The sequence below is a fragment of the Phalacrocorax aristotelis genome, chromosome 7 (assembly GCF_949628215.1).
Source record: "Phalacrocorax aristotelis chromosome 7, bGulAri2.1, whole genome shotgun sequence".
Lineage (NCBI taxonomy): Eukaryota > Metazoa > Chordata > Aves > Suliformes > Phalacrocoracidae > Phalacrocorax > Phalacrocorax aristotelis.
The window spans coordinates 53,709,381-53,726,427 of NC_134282.1; the positions used below are offsets into that span (position 1 = coordinate 53,709,381).

A 17,047-nucleotide genomic window follows, 5' to 3' on the forward strand; every position below is an offset into this window, starting at 1 on the left:
GGGCTCGGCACGTCCTGTTAGATCTAGCAGAGTCACGCGACGCCAGAGAGGAGCGTGCTGCCGAGCCGGTTGCCACAAGCAAATATTTGAGTCTCCCTGAAGTTTTAGTTAGGAAACGTAGTCCTGAAATACCGTTGGGCGATTTTGTGACTGCGTGGATTGCTCTGTAACGGCGTCACGTCTCATCCCCTGAGGCGAGGGCACAGGTAAAAGTCCCATCACAAATGCGGCATGCGGACTGAATTCCTGAAGGTGGAATGGAGCTCTGGGAACACAAACTGAGCCTGTCCGTGCTGCAGCATGATGAAGACGCTCGTGACTAACTTTCCTTATGGCTTTGGGGGGAAATTGCAAAGCATATCAGCGGTATTAATACCTAACTTAAACCATACAGACCCACTTAGGCTGTATAACATCCTATCGGATGCTCCCCTTTTTTAAACTGGATTTTAGCTCAAATATAGGAAAGCATTTAATCAGCCTGTTAATTGAGGTTATACATTTCTACGTTACAGAGACAAATTAAGCAAGCTACTCTGGTACCAGAAAACATCTGCTAAACCAAGGCAAACTTAATGATAAACAAAATTAGGTTCTTTTCTAGTTGGGTTTCATCCATCTGCACCCAACTAGTGTTCACTTTTAAAGAAGGCAGAGATACAAGCTATTGCTTTTAATCCATTTTGACAGAAGAAAGCAGTGATTAGGCAAAGCCACTGTGCTCTAATCTTCCCGAGTCTAAGCCAGGCCATAACAAGCACATCACGCTTTCCGACTGGCGTCCCTGGAACAGAAAGATGCTCAATGTTTCTTGCGCTACAGTCTGGCTGGATGTTCAGTTTATTCATATGTTGATTTTACAGCATGCAACAGAAGTGTACCAACCTCCTCTGGCATCAGAGGGGGTCAGCATTAAGATCTTTGCACTGACAGTCTGGCTTTACGGTCTACGCTGATGTTTTATTTGCTGGAGCGGGCTTAGTAATCATTTTAAGGCGTTACGGTTAACCTCTGTAAAAGCTCTGAAGTTGTGAGATCGGAGCCGTTTTACGCGGTAGAAGCTGCAGAGGTGGAACTCAGTAGCTTTTGAATAATGGTGTTCACAAGAGCAAAGCTGCATCGTATGTGTTCCTGGGGCAGAAGGAGGCCCAAATGTGCTGGTGTGTTTGTGTTTTGCCCTCGTTCCTACGTGCAGGTGTTTGTACGGTACTTTGCATTTGTGACTTTTATAGACTATTAAATTCTGCTCTCAATGCGACATGGAATTAAGGGAGGGCTGTTAGAGGAGAGGGAGGCAGGGTTAATTGCAGTGTTAGAATACAAAGTTGCGGGGCTGAGATGAACCTTAAAAGGTCAGCCCTGCTATCCCTTGATACTAAAACAGGCTTCACCATTTGCACCGTTGCTTTTGGCTTGTTCCTAAATTGTCCAGCGACAGGGTTTGTTCCCTCTCTGTCACTTCCACTTCGTGCCGTAACCCGCAGATCCTTTTCTCCAGACCTGCTCCAGCCTGGACTCCAGGCAGTTGTTTAATCCTATGTTTATGCAGTTGATTAATCCCTGTTTAAATGTAGTGCTTCTACTTGTCCCTGTTGAGTTTAGTCTTATTTTTTCAGTCTGATTTTCCCATTTGTCAAGATCACTTTGAATTCCAGGTCCCATCCTTCAGTGCACTTGCTGTCCCTCCCAGATTGGTGTCACCTGCGGACTTGGACTCGATGACCTTAAGGGTCTTTTCCAACAGAAATGATTCTGTGATTCAATGACACGGATTGTCAGTGTTTGAGAGGTACAGATACGTCTGTACAATACGGCCATTACAAACCAGAAGTTGCGTTTGAAATCTGTCTTTGAAATACTTCCTATTAGAATCCATCATGCCAGTATTCGTAAGGATCTCTGGATGTACGATGCATATCTAGGATCATATAGATTAAACCCGGATTTGTTTCCTCCACAGACGTGAAGCCGTCGAATATGTTGGTGAACACGCGAGGCCAGGTGAAGCTGTGTGACTTTGGGGTCAGCACTCAGGTAATTCCCCCCCTTTCGCTATCTGCCCGCTCTCTTTCTAATGTCAAAGTCACCTGGCTGCCAGACAAACAGCCCCACGGCAAGCTCCCCTCTGCTGGGAGAGCCCTATTCATTTTTAATCTCTGGGCGACTTTTCTTCATCTGAATATGATTGTTCATTGTTTAATGACAGTAAAAACTGCTGATATTGTAATTACTACTTACGAATAGCAAACTTCATTGATATGCAGCTTTGATATGAAAGCGTTTTGGCCAGACAAAAGGGAGGGCAGAACGAGAGACGTGTCTGGGGAGCCCAACTGGCCCACAATAAAAATTAATATTGGGAGTAACAATAGTGGTGGGCTTTTACAATGTGCAGCACAAATTTTAATTAATTTCCATTTTGGGCCTCCCTGGAGAACTTCTCTGATAGTGACCCATGAGCTTGCCTGTGATGTTGATTTGAATTTCAGCACCTTTACTCTCAGCCAAACATGAGGACCAAAGAGAAGGTCAGCCTCGTATTATAAGTTGTCAAGTCTGTTGTCCCTCCAGCGTATTTAGTGCTCGTTGCATTCAAGTGATGAATGTGGCTTTATTCGCATCTCGAGCCAGCTGACTGAAAAATGAGCGCGTTCAATCCTACTTCAAATTGACTTTTTATATCAGACTAGTTTGGGGTACTAAAGCGATAAGCATCCTGTTTAACAGAATTGTTTAAGGTTATCTGCCATAAACTGTAATGCAGCGCTTGTTTAAATTGGAACTCTCATTCCGAACAAAAGAGAGATTTAATCATTTTTAATGCCTTTGCAGATAAATTTGTTCCCTTTTACATAATTTTTAGTTGATTTATAGGAATGATGATTGTAGGTTAAATGAGGAATAATTGCCCATTTTATTTCCACATTATCTTTATATTGTTCTAACAGACTGTTTTGTCTGATAGCTGGTGAATTCTATAGCCAAGACGTATGTTGGAACAAATGCTTATATGGCGGTAAGTGGATTTACGCAGGAATAACATTTAAATAGAAGTATTTGTTCACGGTCTTGTTCTGTGTAATGCAGGATATATTCTAAATCAATTCTCAAACTTCATCTCTCCCAACCCCCAGCATAAGCCCTGTCTTAATTGTGTGTGCCACGAAACAACTGCCGTTTACCACCTCGCAGACCCTCTCCCCTCCTGTCTGTGCTCACCTACCAGCTCCGTGACAACTGCGCTTCCTGCTGATAGGGGAGAGCAATAGCGGAAAAGTGTTTCTTTCGTGTGTTTTTCGTTGTCTTTAACGCGTTGTAACAGCTGGGAACAAAGAAAAGAGCCGGTTCAACATCAAAAAGCAGCTTCCCGCTGAGAGCCTGCAGCTCCTCGCGGACCGCTGACGGCCCGATGCTGTCCAGGGTTTGGGAACCGCTGCTCTGAGCCTGCGGTTTGGCAGAGCGTTTAGACGTGTGCAGGAGTCTCGCGGACTTCTTGGTACCCACGCACCTGTGCTAAAATAGTTGGACTGACAATTTAAGGGCATTAAATTGCGTGCTGTGTAATCTTCATACCATACGTACCAAGTCGTCAACGTATTTCGCTTTGCTATGTAAGTTTTGGCCAGAACGCTTGTTACGATGAGGCTACTTTTGTCCTTTTCCTGTATGTTAGAACAGAAATTCCCATCATTTTTAGACGAAGTAAAACATTGCTGAAGATGCATCATTTGGAGAATCGCTGCTGCTGTTAGCCAGGGTGTCAGCTTTAGGTTTGGCAGTTCTGGGTGAGCCGGCAAGTGGCGTGTGGTGGTCACGTCTTCGGGATTAATACGGTGACAAGAGCCAGCCTGAACGTAAACTACGAAAGTTCGCGTGTATTTTCCATTGGGTCAATTAGATCAATTTTAGTTCCCCGTGTGAAAAATGCTTCGGTTTAGAGCAGCCTGTTAACTGTTGTCTTTCAGTTTTGGCCGTTAAAATTCTTTTAGCAAAATACATGTGTCATAATATGAATGAGGAAAACGTAAGTGTTCAGCTTGTTTTTTTTTTTTAAAAAAAAAAAGTGCAAACAGTACCAAGTGGTTGATACTTGTATTTTTCAAACCTCAGAAAAGAGGAGAGAGAAATCCATGACCTTTAATTGCTTTCAGGTATTTTTTCTTACTTTCCTGTAAGAAGAAAGCAGGCCAGGGTGTCCATTTATTTCCTAAGTGCTTTTCTAGTCAGCGCGTACTCATTGTGTAGCTTCTGAAACACTCGTGTCACCGTCCTGGAAAGACTTGGGCTATCCTGTGTCATCAGAATATTATGTACGGAAAAATGTTTTGAAAAAGAAGAAAAGAGAGGGGAAAAAATCCAGTCTTCTATGTTACCACTTTTGCTAGTAAGCCTGCGGATTTCTGTGCCTCCATTTTCTAAAAGAACTAGAATGTAGTGATTCGGACAAATAAACAGCTTCCAATTAATCAACTTTTCCAGCTCAGCTGTTGCTCTTCGAGTGGTCTTAAGCAGGTCTGAGAATTAAACGTATTACGCTTTCAGTGTACAAATCAAGATTACTGTTCCCTTTCCCAGGTGTACATCAAATAAATTACTACTTTTTTCTTATTATTTATGGATGAATGTGACGCATTCATCTATTAATTGAAAAAGAGAAGCTTAAGCTAAAACATACCTGCTCTGATTTCTTCTGCTAACATTATTTTGCCTGCTGAATGAGCCATTTGTCGTCATTGAATTTATAGTCTAGTCATCAAAAAGTAACGAGGATCTTAGGCTTTGGTTTGTCTGCCTGCTTGGCAGACTGAATTTGAAACCATTAAAAAATTTGAAGTTTCTGTTTAAAATAAACAAGGAAAACAGCTTTTTGAATGAGAAAAGAAAATTTCCAACGAAAACACATTTTCTGTAAAATCATTTTATCACCCCTTTGTACAGAAAAAAGATTTGGATGAAAAAAGTAAGCAGTTTTAGAAATTTTTAAGAGAAGATACTTCTGAGCTGTGTATCCTTAGGATGATCTCTGTGCTGCACACTTGACTTCACGCACGCGTTATTTTCATCTCCTCTTCCATACTCTTCAATTCCTGTGACTCAACTTCGAGTTTAAATCTGCAAATTATTTACTCGCCGCTATCTTCTGTGAATACGTAATTTCAAAATACAACTTTCTGCTTAAAACTTGAGCCACGTATAATGGAAGAATAAACAATTTAATATTGCTCAGTGTGAATTCCGCATCTGATTTGGCAGCTCGGGAAGGGCCAGGGTCTCCTAAGGTCTGCTGACCTAGGCTAACTGTGCTTAATGAAGGCTGGCCTTAATGAACTTTAAAAAAAAAATCAAAAAAGATTTTCGGGTCGTTGTTCAGCTCAAAATAAATGAGGCTCAGTCAAAAGATTTTGTTCCAGTTACATTCTGGGGTGGTTTTTTAGGTTATGGCAGTTGTGGAAGGCTCTCCTTAAAGGTAACGTGGGCAGCAGTGTGTTTTTTACTTAACATTCACGCTGCGATAAAAGCTCTTGACCTGGGATTAGCAGTGCAGAGTAAACATCCGCAAACACATTGGACTGGCAGTAATTTGGGAGTTTGTTTTCTAAAAAAGGTCTCTGGATTATTAAAGACTAAAAATACAGCCAGCGCTTTGTAGGTGGTTGGGCTAGACAGGTGCATTAACAGCACAGTGGGGAGAGAAGTCTCATGGAGCCTTTTATTGTTACATTTCATGCTGTACTTGACCTTGGAAATGCTTAAATTGTAGCTTTCAAGTAAAAACTAGCAGATATATTTTACAGCATCCTATTTCATGAGGCATTAAACTTGCTATTAATAGTTTTGAGTTAAGTCTTTTTTTCTATAGGTCAAAAATGAAATTAAAGAGTATATAATAAAATTGCTGGCATGTGACTTCATTGATTCTTTTGGCTTCAATAACTTTGCTTTTTAAACCATAGTTACTCCCCGACCTCTTGACTCAACGTTAGGAGTCTGTTTTCCTGGTGTACCTTGCTGTTGTGCCCGGGCGCAGCCATAGATGTATACACCGTCGGACTCTCACAACTTGTCCTTGCGCTTTGCTGCACACGTGCAAGCCATTGGCTTTTTTTGTTGCATAAAAAAGCCCAAGCACAAATGCCAAGGCCAGCTTTACAAGGTGCACAGCAATGCCTGGCGACAAGTCTGAGCCTAACCGAGTCCTTTGCTCTTGCAGAAGAAGCAAAAACAAGTAAGTCGTGTTTCGAGAGTGGATTTGCTCTCTGCCAGGTTAGCTGGTGAGCTTTAAGCTTCTTTGCATTTTCTCAGCTGATTTGTTTGCCCTGGGCTAGCTTTTGTGGAGTAAGTATGTATGTTTGTTTGCTAAGCTCAAGGTGTTTCTTTCCGTCTCTTTGCAGCCTGAGCGGATTTCAGGAGAACAGTACGGAATTCATTCGGACGTTTGGAGTCTAGGGATTTCCTTCATGGAGGTATGCAAATATCTATCATTTTTATGTGCACGTTGCAAGAATCAAATGAAATCTAGCATCAAAATGTTTTAATGAGGTCTTTGTATACTCTTTTATATGTGCATGCTTTTAACGACTGCTAAATTTCTTGGCTGTATTTAGAATGGGTTTGTTCTTGCTGCGTTCAGTTTGGTTAGCTACGAAGAGCCTCTGCACAAACCATGTCACAGTCTTAAACTCTCTAATAAAACTCTACATGAGAGTAAGAAGTAGGGCCTTGTGTTTGGATGCTTCTGCATCCTTTCAGTGCCTCTAGGGCTGAAGATGACAGTGTTTCTGTATCGCATCTTCGCGGGCCAGGACAGAGCAGGCTGTTATTAGGGTTAAAACAGCCTTGTGCAGATTCAAGGTTTGAGCTGGTTAATGCAAAACCTTTGCAGAACAATTTGCACGACGGCACGACGGCACGAGTCTCTCCCTGTGTGATTAAATAAAGTGTTTGAATTTAAGCGTTCACGAGGGCTTTCAGAAAGATTTCTCACAAACGTAGTTTCAAGCAGGAGAGAGTCTTACCACAATGAAGCATTTCAAAGAGAATGTGGTCGTAAATGCAGCTGTTCAGGAGGACCCGTGCTTTCTACAGGCTTAGCCAGAACAAGGCCAGTTCTGATTCAGGAAAAAGGGTGGGTTTTTTCAGCTTAGGGTTCATCAGATGTTTTAAGAAATGTGAATTTCAATGACTTTATAAGAATGGATGACTGTTTATAAGAAGGATAACGTAGAGTATATAAGTTGAGTAGAAATACCTGTGTTACGGTAGCGTCTTGACCAGTAAAATCAGATCTGGCTCAGTCTGCTCTGGGAGAATGGACAGGTAGCTCTGCTCTGGTGGTGACTGCATATGGTACAGGTGTGTTCACATAGCCTTTTTCACGCTGGTCTTGGCTGACCACAAACAAGCCAGCTACAGCTGGAAACCCTCGTAACCTTGACAGCTCAAGCAATAACCTCTCAGGAGAGTTTTTCAACTCAAGGACAGTCCCATGAAAGAAGTTGCCCCTGCTTGGAGCAGTTGTTCCTTCCTTTAACGACAGTTAATTCAAACCACCGATGACTTGCATCATCTTTCTCGCACAGCCTGACAAAGGTGTGATACAAGTAAGTGAAGAATATAGGTGCCCTTCCCTTCTCTTCTGGTATAATACAGTATCATTAAGGTGAAGCTGTTTATACGTTTCAGTGAAGTGCAGCTGATGTTTTTAGCAGACAATTAGATAGAATTAGGTAGTCATGGTGCTGGCCCTCTGCCGCTAGGCAAATTTCCCATTTTGTAGCCTGAGAGTTAACCAAGGCTTGTGTTAACGTTTTCGAACAATCAATTCCTTGCCAAATCAGTTTTAACCAAAACAAAAATACTTAATGCTGAATCATTGCATTCAGAACTTGTAAATCTTTTCCAGAGTCTGACTGAAGCTAACTCTGAATTACAATAATGACATACATTAACGTGTCACAAGGGATGCAGTACTCTTAATTTGTTTTACTGCAAATTTTAATGGTTTGTGATGCTGGAGAGCCCTCACAGTTTTGGGAGAGATACAGAATATACTCAGGCGCTGTGTAAATAAATCTAACCAACAAAGGGCGAAAATGAGATTGTATTACATTAAGACTTGACGGTGGTGGTCTCCCTGGTGCGCGGTGGAACAGAGTGGTTTAAACGCAGAAGTCCTATAGAGCAACATTTACTGGGTCCCTTACTGAATAACAGATGTCTTTTGATGTGCAGCAGCAATATGAAGATTTACCACGTAGACCAAGACATTTGGAATTTAGGTTAGGATTACCGGTAGGTAGCCTGGCTGCTCGTGAATTTTATTTGAAGGGTGAATTTCACGTTATATTAGCCAACGTTAGGAAAATTCATTTGCATTTGCTCTCCTCTTTTAAACCTTCTCAACTTTTGGTTTTTTCTCTCTCTCACTTTCCACAAATGTCTTTTGAACCAGAGATAGAGAAAACAATTTGGTTCTGTGCGCTTTGTTAATTGGTGTGTCATCTGGTCCTCCGAGACCTCTCTTCAACATGATCGCTGTTTTACTGAAGTGGTTTGAGTGATGTGTTAAATGATGAAAGCAAGGACAGCGGCTTAGAAAAATGTCTGAAAAAAGGTGAAGAAGATGCTCAAAGAGCCACACAAGGTCACTGTCATTAAAGTGGCACTGTATTGACATGGGGATTGGTAGTGGAGACACCCAGGCTCTTGTTGATGGAACTGTTAAAAAGGGAAGTTAGTGTTTGCTGTAGGATTTTAAAATCATCTCCACTTAGCAGTGGAATACTCCAATCCCTACCACTTCGAGCTAGCACAGTTAGAGCATGTTGATTTAAAAGAAATGACATGTTGGGACCAAGTTAGCAAGGGCTGTTCTGACCTGTGATAATACAAAATAGCAGCTAGGCAAATCTTCTCATTTTCTGTAATATTCTTCTGAGCCTTTAAAATGTCTTGAATTTCTGCAAAGCTATGTGTAATGAGAAACTGAACCGTTACTTCTGAAGGTTAAGAAAACTGCCCCAAAAAACTTGCTAGCAGAGTGGGAACAGTACGAGGTGTGGGTAACCACCTACGTTTTGAGAGGTGGTGAGCGTTCTTGTTACTTTTGAAGTAAGAGGTGTCTGAGGGTGGTCAGTCTTCCCTTTACCACAAGAAAAAGCGAACAAAAAAAAAAAAGAAGAAATGCTGCTAGCTTTTTTAGTGTTATTATTCTTCTTCCATTTTTTTGAGTTTGCTTTTCTGTCTTCAGGATTTTTTGAAGTGAATTAAACTTAATACATAATCTGTAAAACTGTTTAAAAGTGTTTCATCACAAATAGTTCGTGTGTTTTCAGGAGGTTTTTAGATGTTTTATTTAAGGGCTCTTGGGTTGACAAAGCAAGTTCAATTTAAACCAATGCCATTGCTGTCACTACATTGAAGACTGTGTCAGCATTTTCATTATAAAAGCTGTTTTTCAGGGGTTTATAACTCAGTCATAAAACACACTCCGGGCTGGCTGGGCTGAGGCTGAGTGCTCTTTGCATTCTGTAACCGATGCAGTCTCCCTCCCCGAACCGTGCCCTGCACAGGAGGATGAATTAGATTGCCTAATATTTCTTGTTGCTTTCCAATATGACCCTAATCCTGCCTTGCATGGCTGCTATCCGAAAGTGCACTTGAAAGCATCCAAAATGGGCTAAAATACACCCTGTTGGGTTTCAATAGGCAGCATTCTTGTCCAGCGGTGCCTTTTTGAGGAGCGGTGTGAGGAGTAGGTGTACCAGTGTCTCCTTCAGCTGAGCCGCCTCTCCTGGGATAAGACACTGCGGTAAGAGACAAAAGCTGGGTGAGAAGAGCTTTGGTGGGACCCTGTAGGGCTGGTGTGTTCTCAGGTCCTCCTGCTTCCACAGGAGGTTGCTTCTTGGTTTTCTCCTGGATGTTACCATCTCAGAGCGGCGTGCTGAGGAGCGCTGGCCCGCTCCCGAGCGGTACTGAGGACCGGTCTCCTACGTGTCGTGAGGAGAAGGGAGTATGAGGAAGGGAACGGAACCGAGTCGTGGGCTGAGTTGTTTGCTGGGGCGAAGTATAGGCTTGCAGATCTTTGCCAGAAGATCCAGGGCTCATTTTATCTACAGATAGAGTTGGTACGATATTCTGTTGAAGTGCAGGAAATGAAAGTGATTTGCTTATGCCACAAACTGAGTAAGTTTTGGGAGTAGAATATAAGCTCATGCATTGGCTGATGATAACTTTTTGCACCTCCCTTTGTATCACATCCTAGTCTCTACTTTCCATGTCCTCTGCTGAGAAAAACAGCTACTTTCCTGGGTTTCAGGCCTCCTTTTAAAATTAACTTTTCTTCCAAAGATTATCAGTGTTCTCTCCTTCAGGGAAAAGGAGTCCATATATCAGTTTTAATGTTAGAAGCAAGTTCTTAAAACTCCCAAAATGAGAATTTTAAGTCTTCGGTCACCCGAGTTCCGTTATCTGTATATTTGCAGGAGCTATCAAGGGCTACTAGTTGTTTGTGGCATTTGTGATAAGATGCTGTTTGAAGCAGTATTCCAAGCAGTCACAGGACAGATTTTTAGCAGTTGCGTGCATTCCCACATATAGTAACACCATTATATATCCAACAAACATGCCTTAGCTCGTGTATTTCAGGCACACATATGTATCTTCTGAGCAGGGCTAACACTGAACGCGTGCAATGTCAGCATTATGGAGTCTTAGACTCTTCAGCACGCTTGGGCTAGGAGCACAGATGTAAGATGAGCTCAGTCAGACCGTAAAGACAAAGAGGAGGATTATGTTGAAGAGGGTGCTACAGGAGAAGCAGCTCTGCTTTAGGGTGATTCTCTTAAAGCACTTCAATCTTTAAGCTGTTTCACTGCCTAAAACTGATGTAAAGACACAGGAATACGTAATATGGTCAAGGAGACAAGGTTTCAGAAGAATTCTTTCTAAGGAGTCTAAAACGTGGTCAGTCACATATCATCAGCTTTGCAGTGATAATGGTTCAAGATTAAGACTCTGAGCTGATCTGCAGGAGCTTCTACAGACCACGATTTGGTCTTCTGCAGGATTTCACTTATGTGTGGACATAACGGTTGGTCTTTCATCAATTCTACACCCTTACCTAAGCACTAGCAGGTAGACAGATGTAGGAGGAAATCTGAGACCCAAAGCTTGGTGGTGCAGCGTAGCTTTCTATAGTGGCACTGGAGGTTTGGTAGAAAGGGGTACAATTGTGATGGGGCGACTGTGTCAGTGTGCCTGCTGGAAGCAGACACAGACCACGCGGTGACCTACAGTGTCGAAAATTACACTGAGTAGAGGCAGGAGGAATATTAATTAAAATGACCCATTAGAAGATGGCAAGGGTCAAGCTTAAATGGGAAACGAGAATTTGCATTTAATCTCCATGCAGAGCCAGGAGTCTTGATGTTGTAACACAACACTTGGCTGAAGCGAGGTGTCTCTGATCAAGCGACAGTTCTTTCTGGACTTGTCCTTGCTTTTTGTGTGCTTGGAATGAGCAGCATTTTATTCTGCGTGTTTAAACTGCACAGACTGGGAATGGCCTTGCCATGGTGGTGCTGCTGGTGCTGGTAGAGCCACTGAGAATGGCTCGTAGCAGAAGGCATGAGGTCATCATTAAGCAAATATGTGAAGAGGTGATTTCCCCATTCCTACACTGAGAATTCAAGAAGTTCTTAAATTAATGCATTAGGTGGATCTGGGCATATTTCAGTAGATACAGTATGATGGGTTTTAAATTACTCCTTTTTCCCCCCCTTTTTTTTCTCCTTGCTGAATTCCAAGCTTCTCTAAACTAATAAAAAAAACCCCAAGCCTGACTTCTGTGCCCAGCTGTCTAATAACCAGCAATGCTGGAACATGATGGGTGTTTACTTGGTCATGGAAAGTCACTCTAAATAATATTAAAGAAAATTTAAACCAAGTGTTTCTGAAAATGCTGCATTATCATCTCTGTGGGCTGACATCTTCTCTCTGCCAGCAGCAGGGCCTCGGGTAGCGCTGGTTTCTGTGGCCCCAGCCTTTGGCCAGATCCTTCCTGATAAGGAACCAACTTTGTGGAGAAAATGTTTCATTTCTGGCCTTTTTCTGGTTTCATGAAGTATGGCTGAGAGCAGACTCATGCCTTGAGCCCTTGGGCCTTGCAGCTTGGACCACTGAGAGCTGCGTAGGTGTGACTACTTAGTAACAGAGGTCTTTCATTTAGGATTAAATAAAGCAAGAAAATAAAAAGTGCTTTTTTTGCAGTAAGCCTCACCCTTTCACTTGATATTTTGAAGGACCGTAGTAGTGTGATGTTTGTGATTTGTGTGGATGTGTCCTTACACGCTTTGCTCAGCCATTGAGAGTGGCTGGAACATGCAGAATTTTGCTCAATAACTTGAATGGTTCTTATCGTAGAGTATTTAGGTAGTTTTAATCATTCTGTATGGAATGATGCATTTCAGAAACTTGTTCTTTGGAAAAATCTGGCCTAGTTTTGGTTTGGGTTTTTTTCCCCCCTTTGAGCTATTTGCAGCAATTCTGTTTCTCCAAGCAGTGGCCGTTAGCTCCGTTTCCTCGTCTGCCATCTCCAGCGGCCACCAGGGTGGAGACAATGTCCAGCCACATCACGATCTTTGTGGTGGCGAAATTAGAAGTAAAGGTACCGGTGCCTGAGGGTTGGGTCATGAATTAATAATTGCTGTGTGGTGGGGGAGGCCCGTCAGAATAGCTGAAAACGGGGAAGTTGCCTCGCAGAGCGCTATCAATCACTCAGTGACCATAACTTCCAGTAATTAGTGTATTTTATGGGCCTTTGCTTCAGTGACTCGGAAGCACATATGCTCCACTCACAGCTAAACTTAGCCAGAGTAATATTCCAGGATGATTTATCCGCTTGCTGCACTGGGATGTAACCCTATATTAGGTGAAGATTGTGAACTAAGCTGCAATAAAGTGTAAGTTTAGGTACAGTTTGCGCGGGTTGAGACCTCCATGTATCATGTTTCTCAGCAATTGCTCTTAGGCCACTGCGGGGAGTCTGAGCGGCAGCGGAAGAAATAACACGGGTCTCTACCTGAGTAGATGGGTGAGTGAACAATTTAGGGGTAACATCAGCGGCGGTGTATTTGTAATATATAGCATTTTGTAATATAGACTAGCGTTTCCTATTCTTACACTGCGTAGAATAGCCGTTTCTACTTTCTAAAAGTCAAAAAATTTAGAAACGTTTGGCAGTTGAGCCTGCCTTTCCCCGTTATTTAAATGGTTCGTAATGGCAGATGAACTCTTCTCGTGACAGTGGAGATGGAGAGCAGCGGCGCTGCTGCCTCGCTGAGCTGCATTTCCACCGGCATAACCGCACTTAACACCTTTTTGCCTTTACTTATTGAATCTAAATCCAGCAAACAAATAAGCGGGAAGCCTCTCTACTCAGACAAGTAGTCTCATTAATCTTTATGGACCATTTGCTTGAATTTTGCACCTGACAATTTCCATAGATGGGCCCTGAAAGGCCCGTGTCCCACCTTTTTCCCTTTAGAAAAGGCGCTGCTATTCTGAGCAACACCTTTGAAAACGCAGCGGTAAAAGCCTGGTAATAAAAGGGGTTTGTGACGAGGAAGGAATGTGCAATTTAGCCACGATTGTCTGCAGTCTTTAGTTTGCGGTGCATTTACTATAGTTCATATTTAAAGGAAGTCAAAGTGAAACTAATTATCTTTAATTAAGGTGAATTAGGCTTTGATTTTTAATACATTTTATGTAGAGAGATCTCGAACTCATCTGCTCAAGCCAAGGAATGTCCCAGAGGTTATTAGGGCATATTTCTGTTGGGCCTGACGGTATTAGTAATAACCTTCTTCCTCATAGTCCTAGACATGAACAAATATGTCACTTCATCAGTCTCTGTTACCCGCGCTTATGCCCCTCTGCAGGGGTCGCAGATTCCACAAGTTATCAGCTAATGGCGTTATACATTAAAAATTGAAGCTTTCCTCACTCTGAGGCCTTTCAAGGCTTTGTTCTTAAACCCCAGACACTTTGGAGTGCAGCTGCAAACTATAGGCAGAAGATTAAATTAATTTGTAACTCTTTTTTCGTCCTGCATTACTAAATCCTGCACATTTAATTGAAACCCTACTTCAAGATGCTTTGTGTTTCTGTTCTTCTTTGTTGTCAGTTTAACCTCAGAAGCACTTTAACGCTGGTAAATTGCTGTTATATCCTTTTGGATTCTTTTTTTTTTTTTTTAACTGTGCAATAAGAGGACAGTGAAATTGATATTAGAAGGGAAGAAAAATCTTAGAGTAGTTTTTGAGGTATTTAATATTTATTACGGTACATACCCTGCAGAGTTTCAGGTGATTTTAAGCCATCCATCTAGGAATGTATAAATTGGTCTTGGAATGAAATTTCACCTAGGGAATTTTATGTTATCCAGTAGTTAAGTCTGATTTTTAAAGTTTCCTGTGTCTGAATGTTCCGAAGTGGCGGCTGCTTTTCCATAAAATGAGGGTTTAACTGCAGTGCACAATCTAAATGCAAAATCCTTAGATGGAAATTTAATTGTGTAAAATGTGCACAAGGTAATTAAGAACAAATTTTAGAACATTTCAGACTATAAAGTCCTCCTTCAGCTAGATCACTAGCGATATTGTAAGTGCTTATTTTCAATTTGCAGTTATGCTGAGAAACATGGAATGTGTCTAAATTAAGAATAAAAACATCCCATGCTTTTCAGTATAACTGTAAATTAAAAAACAACTTGCACAACACAGGCGATAATCTAAGTGGGAGACTTTATTGCCTGAGTGTCCTAAAAATACGTTTTGAACTTCTTTCCCTCTGTCACTTTCTGAGCGGGATACGGACCAAGCTGCTATTGTAATTCTTATTAACAATATACAGGCAGGCAAGTAAAGAGCGATGTAGAGGAAGTGGTTTGTCAGTGAGGATTTCTGCATTTCCATTTGCAGTTCCAAAATGGTTAATTACTTTACTTCAACAAGTCATTTTAATTTTGTGTTCGCTTCTCTGCACGCCAAATGTACGTCGCTGAGAGCAGGTTAGAGCTGCTTTCCAGCCCTTCTTAGAGCCGCTCAGTGCAGAGGGTTTAGGCACCTGCCTCTACCGAAGCCGCCTGCCTCACGTTCTCTTTGCCTTCCCTTATGTGTTCAATAAAAATCAGCATACGTGCACGCTGTAAGTACCGCTCCCTATTATTTAATAAGCTGGGATTATTTCTCAGTTTATCGAGTGCTGGTTTAAAATCTGATGGCGCACACCGTTCGTCCATCCACACCTCTGCCCAGGCCTGGGGGCAGGCTCCTGTCGGGTACTCAGAAGTGCACATCGTTTTTCGGGACACGACCTCACTGAACACCATAAGATGAGCGTTTTAAGTGCTCTGATGGGCTACTTCAATGTCTGAGAAAGTACTAGTTTAACAAAAAATAAAAAAAACCCACACCCCACCACCCCAAAAAAAACCAAACCCCAAAACCCTACACAGACATGTAGTTGCTCTAAAGTGAAATGGTGCAGGAAAGTCTCATTCTGACTGACTTCTTCCTGATCCGGTCTGATTCTCGTTTTTATTTCCATACTATGCTGCCATTGCAATTCACTGGGCCCTTTAAAAATGATGGTTTTAACAGTTCTTGGGCAGTGGGAAAGTATCCATAGGGAAATGAGAACCAGCTCCTTGGAAGTTTAAGCATTCCCTTCTCCCCTCCTCAATATCCAGAGCGACATAAGATACTGATCGGTTCCCAAACCTAACTGGTGTGAATGGAAATACTGTATTTTTGTTGTAGTGCCTTAAAGCCAAAATTGCACGTTCCTGAGTTTCATCACGTAAATGCAGAGGAGATAAGTTTTTGATAGTGTGTTAGTTTGGTAGTCTCCATTTTTTTGTATCCTGCAATCGGCTTGTGCTGCATATGTTTGTATGACTTCCTTGAGACAGATGATAGAAGGTATGAAAATCCCTTTAGTGAAGATCTAATCTGTTTGGGTTTTGTTTTTTTTTTTTTTTCTTTAACTGTGACACTATTTATAAATCTAAATCTACATACAGAGGTCATTGGTTGGCTGAACTTAAACCATTTTACTTAGTAAATTTAATTAAGAAAATACAGTGCAACTCATAAGCAAATGAGTTTTTCCTAGTTTTAAACCAAACCACCCTCTTGAGTGCTGATTGCCTTGCTCGACCCCTGGTGATATAGAAACAGGCAAAATTAAAAAGGACATTAAAGCTTCATTAAATCTGAAACACATTTAGTACAGTGACATATCTGCAGGCTATTTCAGGGAAGATTACATACTCTTTGGTAAGTTTCTTAATTTATAATACCTTGACAATCTTGCAGGGAGGAAACAACTCTGACTAGATGAATCAAGTGATGGTTCAGGGGGATGCAGGACTGACACCTGATCTGCCCATGGCTGCATTGCTTTGCAGTTCTCAGTCGAGGAGCAGCTTCACTGGGAAACGTGTTTCTTTTTTAACAGCCCCCAAAGAACTTGTTCCTGATGCATTTTGGATTCCTTGAAGTTCATTTGTATGCCCCGTACTGGCAGGAAACTGCTCTTTCCCCAGTTATTCTGCTGCCTTTGGAGCCCCTGCTGAGGCGTGTGGTGGTCAGGGAGAGGAATCGTTGGTGAGAATGGAAATGCTTAGTCTGAAGTCATCATTGAGGCAGTGGTTGTTTTTCTGCTTAAATAAGGGCTGCAGAACAGTACCCTGTGCATATAGGCAAAATTATCTTCTTGTTCTACCATGGGGTAACTATTACATGCCTACAAGTCTGTAGCTATTGTAATGACTAAAGTCAGTAGTCGTTGGATTTCTCCTGTTCATGGAAAAGTGCTTGGCGTTCATGGGTTTATTTGTAGGCATTTATAGGCCGTCACAGCAGCAGTGCTTCTTAGGATCTGGAGCAGCTTCTTGGAAGTTAAGGGTGGTCCTCCCAAAAGAAGGAGGATGAAAAAGGATATGTTTTAGTAGCTCCTGGTCCTTAAGATTGAGCATGGCAGA

General features: G+C 42.0%; 1 protein-coding gene across 7 annotated transcripts in view; it reads left to right on the forward strand.

Annotated features, from left to right (window-relative positions):
• MAP2K5 (mitogen-activated protein kinase kinase 5) overlaps window positions 1-17,047 on the forward strand; it is a 143,143-nt gene that overhangs the window by 68,376 nt on the left and 57,720 nt on the right. For 5 of the 7 annotated variants that reach the window (XM_075100775.1, XM_075100778.1, XM_075100776.1 and 2 more), the window contains exons 14-16: window positions 1,961-2,034; window positions 2,966-3,016; window positions 6,393-6,464. In XM_075100775.1, the coding sequence (XP_074956876.1) occupies window positions 1,961-2,034; window positions 2,966-3,016; window positions 6,393-6,464 (197 nt within the window). The remainder of the gene's footprint in view (window positions 1-1,960; window positions 2,035-2,965; window positions 3,017-6,392; window positions 6,465-17,047) is intronic. The other 2 variants (XM_075100777.1, XM_075100780.1) reach the window with 1 other exon arrangement.